Below are 26,536 nucleotides of genomic sequence, written 5' to 3'. Positions count from 1 at the left end.
TGGAAATAATTCCCATAAGATCTCTAACCTCCTAATTGCTGTGTCATTGACCTTGTTAGCACTTTATTATTATTTTTTTAAGTTAGGTATTAGGTAATGGGAGGGGTCTTCTTCAAGTACTTCCTGTGTGCTCCTTACATCAATCAGAGTTTTCTCCTCCACTCCCTTTGCTTCTTCTTCATCAGCTTCTTCCTGGGCAATCCCGTGTCTCCATAAGCCCACAACTGTCAAATCTTGCTTTTTTTAATCCACTTTGACATTTTCCTACCTTTTCATTAGGTTGTTTAGATCACTTACATTTATTGTGATTATCAACATAGTTGGATTTAAATTTGGCCTCTTGTTATTTGTTTTCTGTTTGTCGCATCTGTTCTTTGTTCCCCTTCTTTTTTTACGTTCTTTTGGATTATTTTCTGTGATTCCATTGTATATCCTTTGTTGCCTTATTAGCTGTACTTCTTTGTTCCACTTTTTAGTTGTTACTTTAGGATTCATATTATATATCTTTAACATATCACAGTCTCCTTTCAAGTGATGTTATGCACTTAACATATAGCAAAGGCAGCTTACAAAAGTGTACTTCTATTTCCCCTTCCCCAACGTTTGCTATTGTGGACAAACATTTTACTTACATATGTTATAAACCCTGTCATACATTGTTACTAATTTGCTTTAAACAACCAATTATCTTTTGGGGGGTAACAGCTTATTGAGATATAATTTATAGGCTATACAACTCACCTAATTAAAAGGTACAAGTCAGTGGTTTTTCATGTATTCACAGAGCTGTACAATCATCACTACAATCAATTTTAGAACATTTTCATCACTCCAAAAAGAAACCTCTTTTCCCACCTTTTAGTGGCTCCCCCCCCCGACCCCAGCCTTCCAATTTCTGTCAAGCTCTTCCATCCTTAGGCAACCACTGATCTTCTTTCTGTCCCTATAGATTTGCCTAGTCCGGACGTGTCATATAAATAGAATCATGTAATATGTGCCCAGGAGCTTCCTGGTCCCAGCCCACCTCTCTCCTGGACCACGGCCATGACCCCGTACTGTCCTCCCTGCATTCACTTTTGCTCCCCTATGGTCTGTGTATTGTCACCCAGCAGCCAGAGGGATCGTCTGCCTCTGCCCTTCTTTTTCTATTCCCTGTCTCTCTGATGGCACTATCATTCATGCAAGTTGGAAGAATCTGAGATCATCCACAAATTCTCCCCGTCTTTCACAATCAGCGTCTAATTTGTCACCCCGTTTTATCTCTGCTTCTTTAATGGTTCCAGGATCATTCCCTTCTACTCCATCCCTGCCACCCCTGTCCTGGTTCACTTCATCCTCATTTATCCCTTGAGCATACAGGTCACTTGCTTCTCATCTCTCCTACTCCTGTTCCATTCTCCATACTGCTGCCAATTATCTTGGCAAAGTCTGTATCTCATCACATCAATTCTCTGTCTAAACAAAACCTTTTTTCCCCCGGTGCACCCAAATCAGACTTCTTAGCCAAGCTTGTAGAGCCCGCTGTTTTTTGCACTCAAGCTGTTTTTCTACTCTTCTCTCTAAACAGTCTGAGACCCAGAGGACAGAACCACACCCTGTTCTCTCGTGTCTTCTCATGTCTTCTGCCTTAAACTGCTTTTTCTCTGCCTAGTGAACTGTTTATTCTTCAATCCCAGTTTAAGCGGCCCCTTTAGACAAGTCTCTTCTGATGCCTTCCCCAAGCATGTTGGGCTTTCCTTCTCTGGTTCCATTTCACCTTACAACATACCCAGCTATGGCCCGTGCCTCTCTGGGGGGCCTTACTCGTTTTCACTTCTGTATGCCTTTCCCACTGTGAGTTCTTCCAAGGGAGGGACTTTATAATTTTAGTTTCTCTGATTCTGTTCCAGGTACTCAGTTGCTACTTATATTGAATAATAATGAATTTTGTTATGAAGAGATTGTCCTATATTGTGGTTGATCATTTATCCAGCCTAAGAACGCTTTGATCTACCTAGCTCTCCTGCTAAATATGTAACATTTGGTATTATTTCATTTCAGACATGAGATGGAAGAACAAATTCTGGGGCAAATCCATGGAAATTGTTCCCATTGGCACAACCCATGTGACTCTGCCAGCGTAAGTTCTCCTTCTGTGGTTAGGAACTTTCTAGAATTTAGGGCCAAGGTTTAGGAACAGGATTCCCATTGTCTCCCATGGTGCTGAGTGTGTTTTTTTCTGTTAATGTGTTTAACAGTAGCTTCAAATGTTCTTCATTTTGACAGTCTCACATTTTTGTTCTCTCTAATGGAAATGCTTCCTGGACACCAAAGTTCCCAAGTAGGGGCTTTAAAAAATACATTTCTACTTTCTAACACAATTAAGAATAATATTTCTTTAGCACTGTTGTCCTGCCTCACTGTCCAAAAAATTTTTAAAGAAAGCTCTGGCCTTGATCTTCAGGGATTATTGATACTTATTCATAAAGCAAAATGGTAATCATTATGGCCTCTGGAACTGGGCTACTGCGACTCATGTGCTCACACCACTACTTACTAGTTGCAAACCCTTGGGCAGGTTACTTAACCTTTCTGATCACCAGTTCTCTCATCTGTGAAACAGGGGTAATGAGCCATCTACTTCATAAGACTGTTGCGAAGGTTAAGCAGATACGGAAAGCACTTAAAATAGTAATTGGCGGGCTTCCCTGGTGGCGCAGTGGTTGGGAGTCCGCCTGCCGATGCAGGGGACACGGGTTCGTGCCCCGGTCTGGGAGGATCCCGCATGCCGCGGAACGGCTGGGCCCGTGAGCCATGGCCGCTGAGCCTGCGCGTCCGGAGCCTGTGCTCCGCAATGGGAGAGGCCACAGCAGTGAGAGGCCCGCGTACCGCAAAAAAAAAAAAAAAAAAAAAAAAAAAAAAAAATAGTAATTGGCACATATTATGTGTCATTTAAGTGTTTGGTCTTGTTACCATTATCCTCGTAATTATTATTTAACTCCATAAGTCATATCTGAATACCTTCTCATTGTAAAAGATTTAAGATATATGTATCTTAAGAGTAATATGTAAAATATATGTGTGTGTGTGTATGTATACAGACACACCTCAGAGATATTGCGGGTTTGGTTCTAGACCACTGCAATAAAGCAAATATTACAATGTAGTGAGCCACATGAATTTTTTGGTTTCCCATTGCTTATTAAAGTTATGTTTTATATACTTCATAGACATGAAGGGAGCAGATGCTGTTGGAAAAATGCTGCCAATAGACTTGCTCTACACAGGGTTGCCACAGACCTTCAACTTGTAAAAAACGCAATAAAGCGAGATCTGCCTGTATACATATGTGCCTAAATATACACACCTACACGTGTATATACATAAGTATATATGTGCGTGAGTGTGCCTGTATGTACACATCCGTGTGTGCGCACATATGTGTACATACATAAGTATATATGTGCGTGTGTGTGCCTGTATGTACACATCCGTGTGTGCGCACACATGTGTACATACATAAGTATATATGTGCGTGTGTGTGCCTGTATGTACACATCCGTGTGTGCGCGCACATGTGTACATACATAAGTATATATGTGCGTGTGTGTGCCTGTATGTACACATCCGTGTGTGCGCGCACATGTGTACATACATAAGTATATATGTGCGTGTGTGTGTATGTACACATCCGTGTGTGCGCACACATGTGTACATACATAAGTATACATGTGCGTGTGTGTGCCTGTATGTACACATCCGTGTGTGCGCACACATGTGTACATACATAAGTATATATGTGCGTGTGTGTGCCTGTATGTACACATCCGTGTGTGCGCGCATATGTGTACATACATAAGTATATATGTGCGTGTGTGTGCCTGTATGTACACATCCGTGTGTGCGCGCACATGTGTACATACATAAGTATATATGTGCGTGTGTGTGCCTGTATGTACACATCCGTGTGTGCGCACACATGTGTACATACATAAGTATATATGTGCGTGTGTGTGCCTGTATGTACACATCCGTGTGTGTGCACATATATGTATGTGTGTAGAGAGCACACTGTGGAAAACCCCTCTACCCTCCCCTTGCCACTCTCCTTTCATAGTTTGGTGACTTTCGACACGTCTCCTCTGGCAAAGGACAGTGTTCCAGGAGACCTCCAGCTTCTAGTGGAGCCTCTGGCAGCCTCCAGGGTCTGACCTTCACCCACCTCTCAGCCTCCTGAGAGGGTGAAAGCTCTTAGACTGCCCAGCACGGCTCAATCGGTGTTGGTTCCATTAATGAAGGAATGAGTAATTCATTACAGGACTTGTTTTTTAAGTAGCAGTGCTTGTTTGCATTTGCTGATGGCTGCTCTGGTAGCTGTTACTTTCACTTTTTCTTCCTTTAGTTTTGGAGATCATTTTGAGTGGAACAAAGTGACCTCTTGCATCCATAACATCTTAAGTGGGCAGAGGTGGATCGAGCACTATGGAGAGATTGTTATCAAGAACGTGAATGATGATTCCTGCCACTGCAAAGTGAACTTTATAAAGGTAACCTGGATGGCCTGTGAGCTCTGGCGCTGGACAGGCCTCGGCAGAGCAGGGCCTCAGGGCACAGGGTGTCTTGGGAGGTTTTTCACCTTCACTTTTGTGCCAGTAGACAAGCAATGCCAGGTGCTCCCTGGTCCCAGCCCCACCTCTCTCACCTGGACCAGGGCCATGGCCCCTCCTGGGCTCCTTCCTTCCACCTTTACTCCCCTATGGTCTGTCTTCAGTGTGGCAGCCAGAGGGACCCTGTTGAAACATGTCCTCATGTTACAGTACGGATGAGCCTTGAACACATTATGCTAAGTGAAATAAGCCAGACACAAAAGGACAGATAATGATTCCATTTATGTAAGGTACCTGGAGCAGCCACATCCATAAAGACAAAGTAGAATGGTGGCTGCCAAGGGCTGGGGACTGGAGGGAATGGGGAGTCATTACTTAATGGGTACCGAGTTTCAGTTTGGGAAGATGAAAAGTTCTGGAGATACATAAGGCAATGGTCACACGACATTGTGAATGTACTAAAAGCCACTCCATTATACGCTTAGAAATGGTTAAAACAGTAAATATTATGTTATATATGTTTTACCACAATTTAAAAAAATGCAAGTCATACCATATTTGACCAAAATCCTCTGACAATTTCCATCTTTCTCAGAGCAAAAGCCTGCAGAGTCTGCACTCCTCAGAGTCTGCATTCCTCACCCCCACCACCCCTCACTCACACACACACACAAACACACACCCCACCCTCATTCCTCTCCAACCTCAACTCCTGCCACCCCTCGTTCCCTTTCTTGCTCACCATCCTGGAGCTGCACTGTCCTTCTTTTTCTCTCTCCATTTCCTTCTGCTCGGACCCCTCTCCCCAGATCCTTCCATCCACCTTGTTAGTCACCCTCTATCGTACCCCATTTTCTTCAGAGTGTTCATCACCATCTGCAGTTAGCTTGCTCGCTGTTGCTTTACTTGCTTATTTTCTGTTCCCCACACCCTCCTTGCCATTCCTGACTCCAGAAAAGCAGAAGCCTGGTCTGTCTTGCCCACGGCAGTGGCCAATGCCTGGCAGTGGTGCCCGGCACACAGCAGAGGCTCATGAACATTCACAGATTCTCCTGGGGCAGAGAGCCTGGAATAGTCTGCTTACCTTTCCAGCTTTCCAAATTCCTTGATTTGAGCCCTCTCCCCAACTTCTCTTCCTCCTGAAATTCCCTCTTGTCCTTAAAATTCTCATGTATACAAAATGGCCTTAAAGTGCTACCCTGCTCAAGGAATATTTGCATTTAATTAAGATCAAAAGCATAAGCCAAGAGATTAGGTTCTAACTGTGGAGTTTCACACGGTACCTCTCTGCACCACCTGTAGCAGGTGGGGGACATTATGGAGAGGTGGATGGGGGTCTTTATTATATCCTATAAGTCAAACTGGGTTGTAGATAGACATAAAGCTGGTAGTGATTTGGCGTAAAATACAAATGACCCTGCTGTGAAAGCTTCATCTAAGCTCTCTACAAAAAGAAGCAAAGACCACCTGGAGCAGGGGCATAAATAACTGGGAGATAGATAGATAGATAGAGAGAGAGAGAGATAGATATCCAGGTGAGAGCTGCCTTGTTCTCAGAATTTTCCCCAAGGAAGTGTGCTCCACTCTCATTTCTACCAACCACTTGGTACTCGTCCACTGAGGACCAGGGAACACATTTTCATAGTGATGAGAGACGAACAGAATTAGAACACTAGACGTGCCTCTGGTGTTGAAAGAGAATCTGAAAGCAGAGGCAGCCGTTGCCTGTGGAACGTGACTGCCTCCCTCTGTGGCTTCCCATCATTGGACTTGTTGGCAAATATCTCTAAAGAGGAAATCTGACTCCTGCTTTAGAATAAACTGAAGAGCCTGGACAGTGTTTGTTTCCCTGTCCCCCATCTTTACATGACTAGAGAACTCACTGTTACCTTTCTGATTCAGCTCTGGGGTACTGCTGTACTCTGCCCTTCCTCCCATTTTTACCACAGACTTGGTTGGAATGAGGAAGCCAGTCTACCAGATATGGCCTGGAAATGTCACTCAACTTTATTGGTTTCCAAATGTGGATTCTGTTTTGGCTGAAAATAGTAGTAGGATTTTTTTGATTTATGGAGTAATGCCTTCTGGTCTTTTGCAGAGATTTTTAGGGCAGCCACTTAATTGGGAGAAGTTTAAAAATCAACACTAGGGAGTTAGAGCTCCCTCTGCTGGCTGCAATGTGGTACTGTATATGTAAAACACACAAGGCTGAGCCAAGATGAGCTGGTCTCAGACCAGGACAAATTCATAGTGGGAATACAGGTTGTATAAGGTTCCTATAAGTTAGGTGAACAGATCTGGTTTGGGGGAGGTGGGGGGGGAACTAATAGGAGGAACTGAAAATTGATTGGTTTACAAACTTGGTTAAAAAAATTCGTTCGTTTACAAAGGATTGTCTAGTTCCTTCAGAGAAAAAATTACATGAGTTACATTTCTTTTAAACTGCAGTAGTCAGAGCCACAGTGACAGCCAGGAAATAGCTGTTCCGGAGGGGGTGCTAAGGGCCAGCCCCTGCTTGGTGGATGTGTGAGAACTGAGCCTTTCCTTTCTACTGTGCATGTAGTGAAAGTCGAAAAAAATTGTGTCTTACACAAATGTTGGTGGTTGAGTTAGAAACTGTAAATTAAGTGCTAGCTTTTTACTTTTCATTAAATAATTAAAAGTATGATTAAAAAGAAAAACAGAACCAGCAAACCATATGTAGCATAGAGTCATTCTTATGGTACTTTTTCTCTCCTCTTTTGTTTTCTCTTAATATCTGTAATAAATTGACCCCAAAACACTAAACAGATGACTCTCATTTGACTCCTAGGCGAAATACTGGAGCACTAATGCCCATGAAATTGAAGGTACAGTATTTGACAAGAGTGGAAAAGCAGTGCATCGGCTATTTGGGAAATGGCATGAGAGCATCTACTGCGGTGGTTCTTCCTCATCCACTTGTATCTGGAGAGCGAGTTAGTATCTGGTTAATCAGCCCCAAGCAAAAGGAGGCGGGATGTGGCCAGAGGAACTGCACGTGGGTGGGCGTCAGTGTCCATTCGGTGTATCTAGCCTCTACCTGCTTTGAATTATGTTGGAGCTACTGGCCCATCTTTCATTCACCTAGTTATATCTCAGACTCATCCTCAAGCTTAACAATACCTCTGTTGAGTTGATAGGTCCTGGGTTCTTAATCCCAGAACAAAGCCATTGCTAATCCGTGGTCACTGTGTCTTCCAGTCAACACACATCATTCCTTCGCCTATACTGGGCACTGTGAAGGAATATCAATGAGGTACAAGAAGTCATTCTAGAGTAAAGATAAAGGGAAAATTCTTACTGGAAAAGTAGAATGACCTACAAGAGTTAGGGGTCCCTAGACTCTCCCAATACCATAAGCCACTCCAGTCTCTCCTGTAATTCTAGAAGGATGCTAAGTGCTTGAAGCAGCTGAGGGGAAAAGGGGGAAGGAAGTCAAGCCTTCATAATGGCTTAAAGCATTAGGATATGTGCTATGCACTTAACAACAAATGGCAGGGGGTGGCCCCAGGGTTGTTACACAGGCAGGTTACCTGTGTCAAGAACACAGGTCATTGAGGACCCATCTGCCACTTCCAATATGGCGGTGATGTTTCTTCCCATGGATGCAAAATGGTTGCCTCGATTCAATATCATATCCCCCCTGTGACAGCTCACTAAGCAGGGGAGAAGGGAGGACAGAAGAGCTTTCTTCAGTTGTAACTGTCTTTTCTCAGGAATGAAATATTTCCTAGGATCCTGCAGCAGATGTGTCTTCATATCTCATCAACCTGAAGTGGGTCCAAACCCATCCCGTAACCGATCCTAGGCAACTGGGTCGGCAGGAGAGATTCACATGAGTTTAGATTCATCCCCTAGGGAGTGTACAGTGACACCCAAACAGATGAGTTTGCCATTAGCAAGTAAGAAAGGGAGATGACTGTGGAGTGGGCAAGCAACAATGTCTCTTTCAACGGGTAGCAGTCACATCTTCCACCGTCGCAGAGGTTGCCACGAAGCTAGAATGACTTGGCACCATGGCCGCCTTTCTAGCTTCAGAGGTTCAGAGGCACGCATGGCATTTTATGAATGAGACACTTGCTCTCCTTTGCTTAAAGAATGTATCACAGATGAGAGCTACCATCGGCTCTGGGTGTTAAAGTAGTACCTTGACAACAGTGTGTAAGCTGTTATTCTAGTTGCTGTTGTTGTTATTCATTGACTTTATGTCTCTGCCTTGGCTGTGAGCATCCCTGGCCTGTCTGCAAGAAAAACCACTGTCTCCACTCTGGTGATTGGGAGACTGGGATGGATTTTTGAAGGCATAGTAGGAAGTTTGCTATTATTTTTATGCTTAGGATCCACAGAGAATTAGAATTAGACAAAGTGGACTTCTGAAGCTTCAGAAAATGGGTCTTCAGGAAAGTTCGTGGAAAGCATTTGTATATGTGGACAGCTAGAGCTAAGGCTACGAGTGGATTGGATTAGTCTACATTTGATTTATCCAATACGTAAATTTGGGTATTTTTAGCTTGACTTTTAGTTGTATTCATCCCCTAGGGAGTGTACAGTGATGCTAAGTGTTTGAAGCAGCTGGGGGGAAAAGGGGGAAGGAAGTCAAACCTTCATAATGACTTAAAGCATTAGGATATGTGCTATGCACCTAACAATTAAAGTTAACAATTAATTAAAGTTAGGGCAATACGCCTGCATTAATCTGCTTGGGCTGCTGTAGCAAACACCACAGACTGGGTGGCTTAAACAGCGGAAATTCATTTGCTCACAGTTCTGGAGGCTGGGTGCTGGCAAATTCGGATTCTGGTGGGAGTCTTCTTCGTGGCTTGGCTGCCAGATCAGGGCCCACCCTTCTGACCCCATTTAACCTTCGCTACTCCAGAGGCCTCATCTCCAAAGACAGCACTCTGGGGGTGGGGCTTTAACATATGAATTTTGAGAGAACATAAACATCCAGTCCATAACATTCCACCCCTGGCCTCCCAAAATCATGTCCTTCTTACGTGCAAAATGTGTGTATTCCACCCCGGCAGCCCCAGAAGTCTTGACTCATTCCTGCATCAACTCTAAAGTCCAAAGTCTCATCCAAATATCTAAATCAGGTACGGGTGAGATTTGAGATATGATTCATCCTCTCCAGCTGTGAGCCTATGAAACCAAAATGTGCTTCCAAAACACAGTGGTGGGATGGGCATAGGATAGACGTTCCCATTCCAAAGGGAGAAAGAGGAAAGAAGAAAGGGATGACAGGTCCTAAGTGAGTCCAAGACCTAGCACGGCAAATGCTGTTGATCTAAAAACTGGAGATCATCCTCATTGGCTCGATGCCCCACCCTCTGGGCCCACTGGGACTTTGCCTGGCTCCCAAGCCCCCCAAGGCTCTGGGTGGTGGCAGCCGGGCATGTTGAAGCTGCACAGCGGCCCTGCCATTTGAGAGGTAGTGGCAGCCTTGCCCCCTGAATCTGTGTAGTCTGGGCCTGTGGTGGGAGTGGCAGCCCAATGATCTCTGAATCACCTTCAGAGTCATTCTTCCCTTTTCTTGAAGGCAATGCATGTTTGCAGCTGCGTAGCTCTCTGGTTCCATCTGTAAAATAACAGTAGTCCAGCAGCCTTGCTTCATTCAGTCCCCTTTGGTTCCAGCTGGCAGTGTTTCTGCCATTATAATCCCATCTCTATTCCTGGCTTCTGCTGAGGTGGTTTAAAATTAAAATATGTAAGATTTGGAGGGGCCAAGCATTGGTAAAAAGAAGAGCAGGACTGGAAGTAAAGAATAAAATTTATTGGGCTTCCCTGGTGGCGCAGCGGTTGGGAGTCCGCCTGCCGACGCGGGGGGCGTGGGTTCGTGCCCCGGTCTGGGAGGATCCCGCGTGCCGCGGAGCGGCTGGGCCCGTGAGCCGTGGCCACTGGGCCTGTGCGTCCGGAGCCTGTGCTCTGCGGTGGTGAGAGGCCCGCGTACTGCAAAAGAAAAAAAAAAAAAATTTATTGACCTCTTGGTATGGGTCCAACACTATTCTAGGTACTAGACAGAGTTTCAGGAGAATTTGACATCTCTTAAATGAAAAACGATTCTCTAGGGTGAAAGTCTTGTTAGTCAGGAAAAGTGGACCTAGAGTTCTTTTTAACATGTTTATTTTAGTAACAAATTATTTTTATAACTTAAATTCTATAGAAACCTCTCGGTATTTAATAAATTTGCTATAGGACCACACAAAGAAGGCCTTATGCTTGTAGGTAGCAGGAAGCTTATAGAGAAGAAAATTTATAGAGAAAAATTCCGCACCTCTCTGTGAGCCAGAATATTTTAATAGAAATGGAAGAGTTTAGAGCCGAGAGAGAAAAATTGTAGCTGGTCTGAGATGAAAAAGGTGAAGGAATTAAGATGTGATGTGAATGCAATGCAAGTCAGTGATGAATGATTTCTTTTTCTTTCAGATCCCATGCCAAAAGGCTATGAGCAATATTATGGCTTCACACAGTTTGCACTGGAATTAAACGAAATGGATCCATTATTAAAGTCTTTATTACCACCTACTGACACTCGATTCAGGCCAGACCAAAGGTAAGGATTTTTTTCAGATCTTTATCTACAGAGCTGTGAAACTCTTTGTGAAAAGTCTTGGTAACATCTCCCAGGCCACCAAAGGAGCCTAAGAGAGAGAGATTCTGTCATCAAGAGCAGAGGTCTAGGGAGACTTTAAGCCATCTTGTGGAAGGAACAGAGCCCAGCTTAGATCTGTGTGTGGCATGACCTTTATTCACCAGTAGAACCCCATTTCTATTGGGAAAAAAAAAAAGTCTTTTTTTAAAGAGTTTCACTGCATACAGCAATAAGAACAACTTACTCTGTATTTGAAAGAGTAAAAGCATCCAGCTCCCCACCCCTCGAATTTAACTTATTCTGGTGCACTGAAATCTAACTTCTGATCCTAGGTTTGCTGCTGACAAGCTGTGTCGCATACACTAAGTCTTTTAACCTTTCTCAGCCTCAGTTTCCAACTCCGTAAAACAGAAAGAAGAATCTCTCTCCCAAGGCCTTTCTAATTAAGACTAAAAACCAAGAAGGCAAAAAATAAAACAAAATTGATAAAATTTGACTTTATTTTTAAAAAACCCAGCACGCTTCTTCATGGTAAAGTAAATAAAATGTATACCCAGAGTCAAAAGATTAACGACTGAGAAATCTATACTTGTAGCTCACTTCATGAATTGGTTCTAGAAATCAAGATCAATCCATTAAAAAAAAATAGACATAGGAAAATGAACAGTTCACAAAATAGGAAATGCAGGTAGCCCTTAAACATATGAAAAGATACTCAGTCTTACTCAAAAAAACCCACAAAATTTTAAAACCACACGGTCATACCATTTCTTTACCTATCAGATGGCAAAGACTCTAAAGTTTGATGCACTTTGAGGCCACGGGGAAGAGGCACTTCAGTAACGTTGCTGGTGGAAATGTAAATTGCTGTAATCCCCATAAAGGGCAGTTTGGTAATAGATATATTACAAACTCACCCTTTAAGCCAGCAATTCCACTTCTAGAACTGTCTCCTGAGAGATATACTAACACATGTGCAAAATGACAGATATATACAGTCCTTCACTGCAGCATTAATTTTAAAAATTAATGTAAAAAATTGGGAACATCCCAAATGTCTATCAATAGGGAACTGTTTAAAATAAATGCAGGTGTATCCACACAATTGAATATTATATATCTATTAAAAGTGAAAAGATCTGTGTACTACCAAGAATCAGCTCCAAGGTATATGGTTAAGTAAAAAGTAAAACAAAACAAGATACCAAATTATGGACAGTATGTGTCGCCTGCTTCCGTGTATGTTCTTAAAAGGGAGGGAGGGGTAAAAATATATATTAATGTGTGTTTATATACGAATCAGGAAGCTCTAGAAGGATGCACAAGAAACCGGTAACGGTGGATTACCTGCGGTGGGGGGCGTGAATGTGGGTGGGATGGGGAGGAAACAGGTAGAACTGGAGACAGGAATGAGAGAGGGAGATGTTACCCCAAATTCCTTTTCATAGATATAATTTTTTGAACCATGTCTGTATCACCAATTCAGAACACAATACTGTCCCTCATTACCTCCAAATAATGTTTTAAGGGTTGAGGAGGGGGCTTATGTATAGGAGAGTATTCTGAATATCCAGTCTTGTACACATGCAGTTCTAATATTAATGATTGTTGCATTTCCTTGGTGTTCCTATTCCTTTATCTTTTTCCTCAATGCCTCAGGTTTCTAGAAGAAGGGAGCTTAGAAGAGGCCGAAATACAAAAGCAGAGGATTGAACAGCTGCAGAGAGAAAGGCGGCGGGTCTTGGAAGAAAATAAGGTGGAGCACCAGCCGCGGTTTTTCAGGTATGTGTGCAGCTGGGGTCGTGTGGGTCATTGTTGGCAGGCACTGGCGACGCCTGATGCTTCTGGTGTGAAGAGAACAGACTGGGGTGTCCCCTCCCCACGAGAGAGTGTTCTCAGCCCTTTTCCTGCTTCAGAGTGGTGACATCCCTCCTCTGTGAAGGCCCGACTTTGTGGGGACACTGCCCCCAGGCTGCCCCGCGCAGCCCTCCTTTTTTTGCATTCCTTGGTCTCTCCCGGGGCTCTCCCAGGACTTTGCAGTAAGTGTTTGTGGGAGAAGCAACGAGACCAACAAAACCCAGCTCCCAGTACCAGGCCAGCTTATTCAAGCCATGTCTAAGGTTGGTCCCCCAAATGGATAGATTCTACACAGTGATGGAGATAATTAGCTATCACCCCATTCTTCACCAAACTAGAACTTCCAAGTAATCTAATTCTTGAATTGCAGAAGCTCCAATATACTGGGGCTTGGATTTGGAACACTTAGTATTATTTTAAAAATAGCTTGCTAGGAGGGTCTCGTTAAGAACAGACTGAAAGATTTAGAAGGGGCGTCAGAGATCATCCGCCCTTCACCCCTTCTTTTATTTTAACTGCAAAGAAACGAAGGCCCAGGGGACATAGGTGATCTGTGGAGAGATCCAGTGGAATGTCCCAGGCAGGGGCCTGGCTCTCTTTACTACAGGCCAGGGCTTGATATGATTTTAGGGGGTTTTAGTTTGTTCATTTTTTTTTAAAAATCAGCAATGGAACAATCGCATGTAGAAAAGCAGCCAGCTCCTGCCCTACCTATTCCCCCCAGTCTTCTTTTCAGGATTTTGTTGTTGTTTGCAGGGATTTTTTGGTTGTTATTATTTTTTAATGGGCAACAGAAACACATTTAGGAGGATTTAGCAACTAATCTATCAGCTGCATCAATAAAATTTTATATTTCCAAAACAGCAAAATAGCAACAAGTTATGTTTTATCCCCAAAGTATTATGTCCTTTCCCCTAAAGTTGATGTGGATTTCGATCATTTCACAAACTCAGAATATGAGCGATTGAAGATCAGTAGGCCAGAGTTTTATCCCAGAATATTCATAACTTCATTTAAACATTTAAAAAATAAGACACCTTAAATTTTTTTTTTTTTTTATAAAGGCAAGGGATAGGTAAATGAATAGACTAACAGACTGACCAGTTGATTTTGGTAATACCTGTTAAAGAGGTTCATTACAGTATTTTTAGGATCATTAAAAATTGTGGATAACCAAACTGTCTCAGGAGCTAGATAAGGAGATTTATCAACTTGATCTGATGTAAAAACCTCAGAAATGACTTCACACAGTCTGTGGAGCTCTGTGGGAAATGAACTAACATGTAAATGCAAAATATAAAATGTTATCTGGGCTGTCACTGCAACCGTGTAAGAATTATGTCTGGAATGGGCAAGGACTGAACACAGCTGCAGTTCTTTTTCCTCTTGATTGTCTGTAAAATTATCAGAGTATTAGATGTGGCAAGTAAAACTGTGAGAAAAGGTGAGAATTGTTCAGCAGTAGCAGTCCGGGAACTGTTCCAATTAGACGCTGGCAGAGATGACAGAGGAGCATGGGGACTTGGACGTTTCCGTTGACACTCACTGAGGAGCCACGAAAACATCACTGGAAATTTCAAGTGGAAACTACAGCTCTGGCAGCGATAGTCATCTTTGTTTCATAGTAAAGTATCTGATATGCAGATTGATTTATTTTTAAACACATCCCTTTATTGGAATAGAAAAACAATTGTGATAAAAATCTATGATCCTGAGAATGTGGAAAAACAGACACTCCTCACTTTTGTTTCTAAAGCATATGACAATATCAGTCAACATTACAAGTGCACAGAAGTTCAGTTTATAGGAATTTTTAATATAACTAATCTCTTGCACATACAAAATAACATATGTTTTGTTTATAATAGCTAGAGGTTGAAAACAACATCCTCAGTGCCCACCAGTAGGGTACTGGTTAAATCGTGGTCCATCCCCACAATGGACTATCACGCACCTGTTTAAAAAGAAAGAAAGGAAGCCCTTTTTGCCAAAGTCACCAAACTTTTCCTGCAAAGGGCAAATGGTGAATATTGTTAGCTTTGCAGGCCATGAGCCCTCAGTAGTAATGACTCAACCTTGCTGTGCAATGTGAAAGCAGCCATAGACAATACTTAAATGAATGGGCATGATGTGTTCCAGTAAAACGGTATTACAGAGATAGGCCGAAGGCTGGATTGGCCCTTGGGCTGTAGTTTGCTGACCTTATTGTGACAATGGAAAAGGATCTCTAATATATATGTTATATATATAAACTCAAGGCTTCCCTGGTGGCGCAGTGGTTGAGAGTCCGCCTGCCGATGCAGGGGACACAGGTTCGTGCCCCGGTCCGGGAAGATCCCACATGTCGCGGAGCGGCTGGGCCCGTGAGCCATGGCCGCTGAGCCTGCGCATCCGGAGCCTGTGCTCCACAACGGGAGAGGCCACAGCAGTGAGAGGCCCGCGTACCGCAAAAAACACCAAAAAAACAAAAAAACTCAAGGGGTAGAAGACCATCCAGGGCTACCATTGAGTGAAAAATAGGAGAGGAGTGCAGTGTGAGTGTGCATGCGTGCCCGCTCACACACGTGGAATTTCTCTGAGTGAAGCTGCTAAAGATCATTGTCTCTGCGGAGAACTGGGAGGCTGGGAGTAGGAAGAAAACGTTCAGCTCTCCACTCTTTGGTACCTTTTGAATTTGGATCTACGTAATATATTATCTATGCATAGAATAGTGAACCAAGGCTGTTCACTCCAGGCTGTGATTCCAATTCCTTCCAATTCCTTTCCTTTTTACTGTTAATTGATCACTTGATTTGAACAACGTGATTGATTTGTAACTTTTACGTGGCCATACCCCAGGTGGTAGCTGTCATCCCAGCCCTGTTTTCTGTACGACAGACTCTACCCTCACCCACTTCTCTCAGAAGCACCCATTTCTCACAGCCTTAAGTTGGAGAAGTCAAAGTCAGAAGCAGCAAAACGGTTTCCAGACTTCCTGCTCCCTCGCTGGTCCAGTACTGGACCACAGGGACAGGGGTGCAGGTGCCAGTGATAAGCTGGAGAGGGCGGGCGGGGGAGGAACGGGGTGAAAAGGAGACAGAGACTATGACAGTCTTGTCACGAGCCTTCAGCAAATTCTTTCACTTTCACAGGAAATGCAGCGATGACTCTTGGGTGAGCAGTGGCACCTATTTGGAACTTAGGAAAGATCTTGGTTTTTCCAAACTGGACCATCCTGTCTTGTGGTAAAAGAGGAAAGAGCGATACATCTTTGTGCTTCTCCCGTGTTTGCTTTCTGAAGCCACAAACCTGTGTCTACAACATTACCTAGAACAATCACTTGTGCTTCTTAGCTTGGTGTTGTGTTTAAGTATATATTTTCTTCAGTAGGTTTCTTTACAATTTCAAATGTTATCACAACTGTTTATATGAATGTAGAACACCTTGATATTTCTTTTTATATATAAACTATTTAATAAGAATGAAAGATTGAATGTTAACATGTGGGTTAAAAAAGAAGCTTTAACACTAACTTTCCAAAGGTTAGGAAAATTCTATTTAAATTTATGCCTTATAAAATTATGTTGGAAAAAAAAATCCATCTTTCCCAGGTGCATTAAGAAATAAGAATACGAAGGGTTACTCACCTGTGTGCAAGATGCCCAGGTTTAATTTGGTAGCTCAGATATCTTTCTGCCTCAGACAACTTTTGAATTGCTCAAGAACAATTCTGCTGGTACTGGAGTCTGAAGAATATTTGCATTTGCGTTTTAGTGCTTGGGGGAATGGTATACGATTAGTGGGATGTATGTTTTTATATCAGATGGATATGGCAGCTTCTCAAAGAGGAAGCATTCGAACTCATCCCTCCCTATAGTTTCATTGCCTTATGTGCAAAATTGTACCGTTACTCAGAAAAATTGTTGATAATCCGAGAAACCCCTGTTAATTAGATGTCAAAATGAAATCCCAGGCGGACGGTAGGAAATTTCTCCTTAGTGAGAGCTGAATCCATTACAAGTTAAGAAACTGTTTCCTGCTTCCCACCCCACCTCTAGCCTCCTCCGCTGTTTGACCACATCTCTGTTGAATATGGAATGTCCCAATTTAGTGTAAAACATAGGTGCATTCAACATGGCAGTTTGACTTTCCAAAAGTTTAGCAAAGTAACTGATTGTTTTAAATAATTCAACATGTTTTTCTTAAATAGTGTTTTGGTATTTTCTACCTCTCAATAAGCACCATATTTTAGATCTTGTATGAAAAGTTTGACCACCTGCCTTATAGACGAATGTAGAGAATTGATGCTCTTCCTTTGTGTTATGTCCTGGTAACGCTTTAAGTGTCTTATCGCTTTCCTACACTTCTTCTTACTCATATCACTCTTTTGTGAGTTTTGCAGCAGTCTTGAATAATACAGACTATAACTACTGAAAGGAGAAACTTCGCCTTTTTAAATGTGTTATTTCCAATTACTATAATAGAATTTGTGCAGTAGTTGAATTGTGTGATCAAAGCAATTCTAACTTCTGCCCAAATTACTTCAAAACCAAAGCCTACGTTTGAAGCCTTTTCCTCTAAAGTCCATGACGATTTTATGTAATATCAAGTAAAGTGGTGTGGTAAAAAGATTTCTCCAGAAAACATTTTTAGATATTTAAATAATTTCAGAGAATGCTACGAGTGAAAAGTAGAATAAATAATGGAAGAAAGAATGCATGATTTTTCAATGTCACACCAAATAACTAGTTGGAGAGTATTACACTTTCAAAATGGAGAGTTATCTAAAGTGGGTCAGTAGCCTTTTGGAATCTGCGAGTGACTAGCATTTTAAAACAATACACGACTCATTAAATATTGCTTTCATCCATTCCATGCATCAAGACGTCAAGATGAACACAGTTCGAATATCATTTCCATTTCTAAGCAGTTAACTGACCCAATCAGATTCTTTGGTTATGTGCTTTGTTCTTTTCTTTTCAAGCATGTATCTAAATTCTGCTCACAGACGGGAAGAAGCAGGCTGTAGATTTTAAGGATACTCCAGGGGAGAACAAATCTAGTTTTCACAGTGTGAAGGTAAATGTAGAACTTGAGTAATACTGACTGTTACAGGCCTACTCCAGGGGCTGGCTCAAAACAAAAACAGAAAGAAAACATGCAGCCTGAATGGACGTAGCTTTGTCATGCAGTCTTTGGAAAGTCTTTAATTGTCCTGATGCTGTTATTTCAGTTGATCTTATGTTTCATTTTGTAATCACGAGGATCAAGGGACCAAATATCACCTCTGTAGTCATCTTATTTGAGATGGGAGTGGGGCTGAATTTGAATATGTATGCAAATTTTAAAGTCTATTAGTACCTACATCTATAAAGGGCTTTTCTGAAATTTAAGCAGCTTGGTGATGCATCCTATTATAATCCTCAAATTCCCTTGAGGGGGAAATGGCTTCTTTTTTCCTTCAGCCTCTGTTCTCAAAAGCATCCTCTCACCTAATTTGTATCTCAAGGACATTTTATATTCTTAGGATGAAGAAAACAGAAACATGGCATTGTTTGGGAAGAATTGAGGTAGAATTGACTTTGGATTTTGAATCTCCCGATTGCATAATGCCAGTCACTGCATCACTTGAGGTACATGTTGTAACCTCCATTTCATGCCTTATCATCCCATCCCAAATGTATGGTGAACTGCACAGCTGTTCTTGGAAATGGGACCTTGTACAGTCAGCCACGTTACACTTCCAGGGTTCCTGTTGCCCCTGCCAGTTATCTGAAGCTGCGGGACATGCTTCAGGAAGGAGCCACCGTCTCCAGGGTAGCCTGGCAGCAGGTCACTCCCTCCCCAGGCCCCAAAGCCTAGGCTGGTATTTCCTGGAGTCAAACTCAATAATCAAAGCCTCAGTGCAGCTCCTCCATGCCATGCACCTCCCAGAAGCCAGGCTGGTTCTGGTACTAATTAAACACATGGAGTTCACTTTAGGACAACCATCCGTTATGTATCAGGTCCTCACAGATGCCCAGAAAGCCCTCATGGCCTCCTGTGCTTCCTGTGAGGTTCTCTGGGAGAGAAAAGTAGACAAACCAACTTTTAAAAAAATATATCTGCTTCATTTGGGCTGCTGCTTTTCTCACATTCTACCTTTAACTACTTCCAGTAAATCATTGGCTTGGGCTTCGCGAGCGCTATCCATCTGTATTCCTCAGATTTATGATGAGTGGTCTTATCCTACTATTAACAACATCAACCCGAAGAGAAAAAAGATAAAGTATACAGTTTTTATTTGGCTGTTGAAACTTGCCGTAGGTCTGCTGCATACTCTGTAAGTTATGCCTTCCAGCTATCACAGGATTTCCTCAGAGCTTTTAGTTATGAGTAGGAGCAGTAAGCAGTTGTTCTCGTGGTCTTAGGAATAATAGTTCCAATGTGTTGGCGTCATTTATTTGAATGTCTTTAATTTTGATATTAACATTGGCATACCTCTATTTTTGCTACCAAATGACAGCTATTTTCACGTGCTCAATTTTCCCTACATTGTATTCATCTGTTGCTTAGTGTTTGTCTTTACTTTTCTGTGTTGGAAATATATATGTATCACATAAGTCTGCAAATTGCAGCCGTCTGAAATGCAAACCATTTTCAGAGACTTTGGTTTTGAGGAATGCAATGATCAGGAGTTGTTAATTTATTTTATTCATGATGATTTTATCTTCCTCACTTACCCTCAGAGGATACTATTTTTTTTAATGGATATTTGTAAATCTTTCATCTAACCATTTATAAGATTATTTTCTGTTTAAAATACCAGCCTTCCACCCATCCCCTTACGCCTCCCCCAAAAGCTCTGACTAATTTGTTTTTCCCCCTCGTGAAGCTAGTTGACTGTGAATAAATAACATGGAAAAAGGCCGCTCCTGTCGTTGTGTTTCCAGGTTAATGGGCGTATGTGGCTGCTGAACGGACAGAGCAAGACTCTAGCTGAGGCTTTGCTGAGGGAGAAACACACAAGATTAGCTCAAGGGATGGGGTTGGAAATAAAAAATACCCCAGGACATAAAGAAGCCTGGAAACTTTGGCAAAAGTTGCCATACTTTTGGTCTGAACATTTCCAAGGTGTACTGCAAATGTAGGTCCCCCAGCCTTTGGGACAGGGGACCTGAGGCAGCTAGAGCCCCAGACAGCCCCCAAAGAAGCCCTGTCTGTTCAACCCAGCGTGCTATGGAAATATTATTTTCTGTGTGTCCTAACATGAAAAAGGGAAATGCCGACTAGTCACACTGATTTAATGGCCCTTACGAATGGCTGACTCATCTCCCACACCCAACTTGTGTCCTTAGCAATGCCCCAAACACTTAACCTTCCCTGAAGTCCCGTTCGAGTGAGTTCCTATATTTATGGTGTTACGCACGCACTGGATCTCAGTTACACACATAAGGTCACATCTCTGCCTCCCCCAAAGCGCTAAAGAGACAACCAAAAGCAATTCATGAACCTTGACTGGATCCTAGCTTAAAAGAAAAGAAAAACAAGCTATAAAAGACATTTTGAGGGCAATTAGTGACATTTGCATATAAACATCGCGAAATTATTGCTAATTTCCATATATGTATATGATATTGCCTGTTGATCTGTATCAAATCTGCCATCAAAGAAGGATTGACATTATTCCAAATAATACGAACACTAAAGGTAAACCTTAAAAGGCAACCTCAGGCCATTTTAACGTGCCGGCCATGATTGGAATAGATATTAAAGCATCCTAAGGTGTTGACTTTGAGGAAGCAATGACATTTGAAGGTACAAGTTTTCGGCCTTTAGTTTAGGAACTCAGTCGTATTATTTTCTAGTCATACTGATGGAATACCTGCACTAATATAATGTCCATCAGTGACCAGCAAATCAGGATATCATGGTCCTAGCTGACACCAGTCAGGAGTTTCTTATTATGGACTAATTAGTTGGAGTCCCTGCAGGAAAGTGAATCCAACTCCATAGCTCAGGAGATTTAAATGAAGGGCTACTTGCAGGGCTATTAGTGGGATTAAGGCATATCAGCAACAGCTGGAAGTTGTAACCGCCCCTGCAGGAGCTGGAGCTCCGAGGAGGGAAGGGTGGTCAGGAGCTCTAGCGGAGGGACGTTCGGCCTCTGCCAGAAAATCCAGTCGAGCGTCAGGAAGAGGTCTCCCAACCTCGGTCTCCTCTGGCCGCCATTCTCCCTGGTGGCTGAACTCAAGTGGGTACAAGCCCCGAAGTGCAGGAGGAGGCCCCGGGCCAACAGAGAAACAAGCACCTGGACCTTATATTCACCGGCATCTTCACGTCTGAGCTGTCAGAGGAATTTCCAGTAAGTAAATAGGCTTCAGGGCCAATTTTTTTTAAGAGGATAGAATTTATTTTGGCTCCCAGTTATTTTACCAAGGATGCATTATGATTAACTGTGCTTTTTAAAAACTGGTTCTCCATGATATTACTGTAGTTAAGGGCAGCCTCTCTTTATTAAATGCCACAGTTTAAACAGGTATCAGACTGGGAAAAACATGTCAGCTTAAGCAGCAATTCTCAAATTTGGCTGATGTCCTAGGGGGTTTCACACACAGACAGACACACACACAGACACTTCCTCTGGGTGGTACACACACACACACTTCCTCTGGGTGGTACACACACACACACACACACACACACACACACACACACACACTTCCTCTGGGTGGTTCAGACCCAGACAGCCTCACACAGTCTGTGGACCAGCATTTGCTCACCACAGAGCAGGCACACCACTTTCTAATTTCATGATTGTTCTAGGAGTTAGAAAATGGCATGTTGGTAAGAACTGTGTGTTTCTTTTCATGACATTTCGCTCATTGCTTTTGTGCTTTATTTGAGATGTAAAGTTAGGGGCCTTGACACTCGTGGGTACTTTATAACACAGGGGTCCCCAACCCCCAGGTCCTGGACCAGTACCTTCCTTGGCCTGTTAGGAACTGGCCGCACAGCAGGAGGTGAGCGTGGGAAGCTTCCTCTACCACTCCCACCGCTCGCATGACCGCCTGGACCATTTTCCCCCTCAACCATCCGTGGAAAGATTGTCTTCTACGAAACCAGTCCCTGGTGCCAGAAAGGGTGGGGACCGCTGCTTTAACAAGGGCCTGCGGACAGGGAGCGAGTAGCAGCTTCTGTGATGGATACTTTCTTTGAAGAGTATATTACTGAGCCAGGAATGGTCCCAGACACGGGCAATACATGGCCTTCCTCCTTGAGAAGCTTCCAGTCTTCTGGGAAGCCAGTGGGTCAGTGAGAAACTGCAGTACGTAAGAAGGCTCTTGGTTGTGGTAAGAGGATGCCCACGTGATGAGGGGAGAGGTGACGGGGCTCAACCACACTGCAGACATGGCCTGAGAGGAGGGCCGGATCACAGAGCCAGTGAAGGGAAGTGGCCAGGGAAGTCTGGGTGAGGGGGGAGAGGAGGCATGGGTGACTCAGGCCAGTTAGACCACGGTACCGCTTCCCAACTAGTGTCACAGTGAAATGTTTTGATGTGTCACAATACCTGGTGTTTCCTCAGCCTGGAGCCATGAGGCAAGGGTGGGGAGAAGAAGCAGGTAGTGCCCAGGCATCCAGGGGGGGCGAGGGAAACGCCCGAGGACCCCACCTTTCTACCTCTGCGGCAGGGTCACATAAGCTTCCACCTCCAGTGTCCCCTCCCCATACATCCAAACACAGTGTGGTGAGGGAAACGGAGGCCAAGCCTGGGAAATCTAAGAGGTTCACCATGTCTCCAGAAGTGACTGAGAATTACCAGAGCAGATTTTCTAAATTATCAGATTAGACTAAGTTTTTTTTTCTAATTTTTTATTGTGGTAAAAAAAATTTTATTGAGCTATATTTGATGTATGGCACTGTGTAAGCTGAAGGTGTACAGCATAATTGACTTACATTTATTGTGACATGATCACCACCCTAAGTTTAGTTGACATCCATCTTCTCATATAGATACAAAAAAGAAAAAAAATGTTTTTTCCTTATGATGAGAATTCTTATGATCTACTCCCTTAACAACTTTCGGATATACCATACAGCAGCATTAGTTCTAGTCATCATGTTGTTTATTACATTCCCAGTACTTATTTATCTCATAACTGGACGTTTGTACATTTTTGGGTGTGCAGGTCAGTGGCATTAAATGCATTCACGTTCTGCGACCATCACCACTCTCCATCTCCAGAATCTTTTTCATCATCCCATACTGAGATTCTGTACCTATTTAGACTAAACAACATTGGACCTTGAGTTAATTTTTTTCTTGCTAACCAATAGGTGAAGGGCTTGTGAGGAAGACCAGATCAGTTACTGACAAGATGAAAGAATTGCGTTTCTCTCACTTCTGAGTTATAGTGTGTGATAATTTTTCAAACTCACTACCAAAGCCTCACCACAACCCCATTTAGGCAATCCCCATTTAACAGAAGTGTTCACTGAGGACCAGAAGTTAAGCAATTTGACCAAACTCTCCCAACTCCTTAATAGTGTGGGAATATGGGTACATGTCCGACGTGTTTCAAAACCCAGCTCCTTCTGCTACAGATTGAAATATGTGATCCCAACAACCTTTTCCTTTCCAAGAACTTGTTCTCTAATTTTAGTCCCAAAGGTTTCCTTAGGTCTTTGAAGCTGACACAGGGAGCTCATTGGAAAGGAAAAGAACCCTGGGATGGGACCTGGGAACCTAATTGTATTTAATGGTGAGAACTTGTGTAGGTCACTTATCCTCCGCAAATCTCACTCGGCCCCAACATCAAATGAACAGATTGTTAGGAAATTTCTCTCTGTGCTGCCATGTTGTGATCTCAAGAATAGGTAGAAATGTTCTTTGGTCAATCAATAAATATTCATGAGCACCAAACGCATGCCAGACCTAATCTCTGCCCTCACAGAGCTTACCTACAGATTGCAGAATCTGCTCTAAATTATTCTTTTCTATTCTATCCTGAAAATGGGAAATATTTGGCCATATAGAAGAATTACATTGCTTACTTAGAAAGTACTGTCGGCTTCTGAATCATGTTTTGTGAAATCAAAATGATCCGAGAGTGAACAACAGGCTTCAAAGCCTATTGATATGGTCCTTTGCCTACACATTCATCAAACCAACAATACAGGGAATACAGGGAGATTTTAAAAATTAAGTTTCTGTTCTTGTGGAGCTTAGAGTCTATTGGGACAGAGGGTGGGGGCCAGAGGTGGAGACAATGAGCTCATAAACAGATGTGTGGTGTGACAGATGTGAAAGTGCTGTGGAGGAAAATCCTCAAGGACGGTGGGAAGATGAATATTTCAATAGCAGATACAAGTCTGAAGCAGGGATGAGTCTGGTGCATTCGAGGCAAGGAAGCCAGTGCAGGTGGAGAAGTGTGAGTGGGGGAGAGGATGGCAAATCAAAATTAGGGCAGGGAGGTACTTGGGGTCATAGGACTTTGGTTTTTGCTGAATGGGATTAAAAGTCAATAAAGGGTTTTGAGCAGAGGAACGACATGATTTGATTTATGATTTTAAAGGGTCATCTGGCTGCTTGGTGGAGATTGTAGGGGTCACACGGAAAAACAAGGAGCCCAGTTTGGAGGTTATTGGACTCATCCAGAGAGAGATGGTGGAGGTGCGGACCAGAGTGGAAGTAGTGGAGGGAAGCAGAAAGAAATTGGAAATACTTTGAAGGTAGAATCAACAAGATTGTCCGAAGAGTTGGATTTGGGATGTGGGAGGAGAGAAGTCGAGGATGACTCTAAGGTCTGTGGCCTGAGCCACTAGAAGGATGAAGTTGCCATGAACGGAGATAAGGAAGACTATAGGCAGAGCAGATTTGGGTGCTCTGGTGAAAAAATGAGGTGGTGAATTGTTTTGAGAGTCCTCTTAAGTAGGCAGCTGGATGCGAGTGCAGTAGACGGTAATGCAGCGGCTTGGGTTGTTCAAACCTTGCAATTTGAACACAGAAAAGGCTGGACCTTGACCATCTTTTGGGAGATACCCTCTAAGCCCTTGGAATATCTTTCCTGATAAGAGTGTTTTTATATACCTGGGACCTTGGGCCATGCCAGATAGTTTATAGTAAAAATGTGGTTATGGTGGGGACTTTGGGCCACACTGTATCAGTTTGACCTCTAGAAGGGCTGCAAACTAAGTAACTGTGGTCAGCCACGTGGATGCTCCATGCCTATGTGACCAGTGCTGGACCCTGAGGCTTCCCTGGTTGACAACACTCTGAACATGTGGCCACACATAGTTGCTGGGATTCCTCGAGTGAAAAATGCAGGAGAAATTTTAGACTTCTCCTCCTCCCTCATCCCCACGTTCGTGGGACCTGAGTCCTGCCCAGTCCACCTGAGAAGTTCCTCCTTCTTACCCACAGCCCTGTCTCCAGCCAGACCCTCGATGGGTCCTGCCTGGCCGAATGGAGCTTCTGTCCGCAGTCCCAACTCCTCGCCATCCATCCTCTAAGCCCCAACCAGAGTGACTTTTCTAAGCTCTGGTCACAACGTTAATCTCATTACAATACGTCTCTGCTCAGAACACCTCAGCATTGTGTGTATGTAACACTGTGGTCACAAGCCCAGCCTTTGGAGACAGAGACTTGGGTTTGAAGCCTGGCTCTGGTGTTTCCTCAGTTCCGCACTGGAGTTCTCCCCCGAGCAGTGTCATGTGGATCACCGGTTGCTGCCATTTACTGATGGCTCACACTGTGCTAATCACTGTCCCCAAGGCTCCCTCAATGTCCCTGCATCAGCAAGAAGGAAATGGAGACCTAGGCTGAGGAACTTGCTCACAGTCACAATCTCGAACTCGATAAAGCCAGGATTCAAATGCTCTCAGCCTCTAAACCAGCAGTTCTCAGAAAGTGGTCTGGGAGCCCCTGGGCAAGGTCTGAAATAATTTCATAACAATGTTAAGATACTCTTTGTCATTTTCACTTTCTCTCTTGAGTGTACAGTGGGATTTTCCAGAAGCTACATGATGTGAGTGTGCAAGGTTAATGCAGAAGCAGACATGAGAAGTCAGCTGTCTTCTTTTAAGCCAGACAGTAATGATATTTTCAAAAATATAAAGCAATGCTATTCTTCCCTCTAATTTTTTTGTTTTGGAGATTCTGGTTGTATTTCTTAAAAAGTATGTTTTTATGTTAACATAATGGTTTATTTTCCATACTTTTCATGAATTAATATTTCTCAGTTTCTCAGTTTGAACTTCTAGTACAGTAAATATCAGTAGATATAACCTACATAAATAAAAGCTCTCTGGGGTTCTCTAATTTTTAAGAGCATGAAGTTTTTTAAAGAGCATACAGTTGTTTTGTTTTGTTTTGTTTTTTGCGGTACGCGGGCCTCTCACTGTTGTGGCCTCTCCCATTGTGGAGCACAGGCTCCGGACGCGCAGGCTCAGCGGCCATGGCTCACGGGCCCAGCCGCTCCGCGGCATGTGGGATCTTCCCGGACCGGGGCACGAACCCGTG

General features: G+C 43.2%; 1 protein-coding gene across 1 annotated transcript in view; it reads left to right on the top strand.

The window, feature by feature from the left end:
* The window catches only part of OSBPL3 (oxysterol binding protein like 3), a 193,498-nt gene extending 173,556 nt beyond the window's left edge, over positions 1 to 19,942 (top strand). The window contains exons 18-23 of the mRNA XM_024755028.1: positions 2,041 to 2,119; positions 4,382 to 4,526; positions 7,399 to 7,543; positions 11,034 to 11,160; positions 12,859 to 12,981; positions 16,188 to 19,942. Of these exons, the coding sequence (XP_024610796.1) occupies positions 2,041 to 2,119; positions 4,382 to 4,526; positions 7,399 to 7,543; positions 11,034 to 11,160; positions 12,859 to 12,981; positions 16,188 to 16,284 (716 nt within the window). The 3' untranslated portion in view covers positions 16,285 to 19,942. The remainder of the gene's footprint in view (positions 1 to 2,040; positions 2,120 to 4,381; positions 4,527 to 7,398; positions 7,544 to 11,033; positions 11,161 to 12,858; positions 12,982 to 16,187) is intronic.
* Positions 19,943 to 26,536: the final 6,594 nt, after the last annotated feature.

Source organism: Neophocaena asiaeorientalis, unplaced genomic scaffold, assembly GCF_003031525.2.
Source record: "Neophocaena asiaeorientalis asiaeorientalis breed wild unplaced genomic scaffold, Neophocaena_asiaeorientalis_V1.1 scaffold36, whole genome shotgun sequence".
NCBI lineage: Eukaryota > Metazoa > Chordata > Mammalia > Artiodactyla > Phocoenidae > Neophocaena > Neophocaena asiaeorientalis.
The sequence above is the reverse complement of the archived record's forward strand: the minus strand, read 5'-3'. Positions and strand labels throughout refer to the sequence as shown.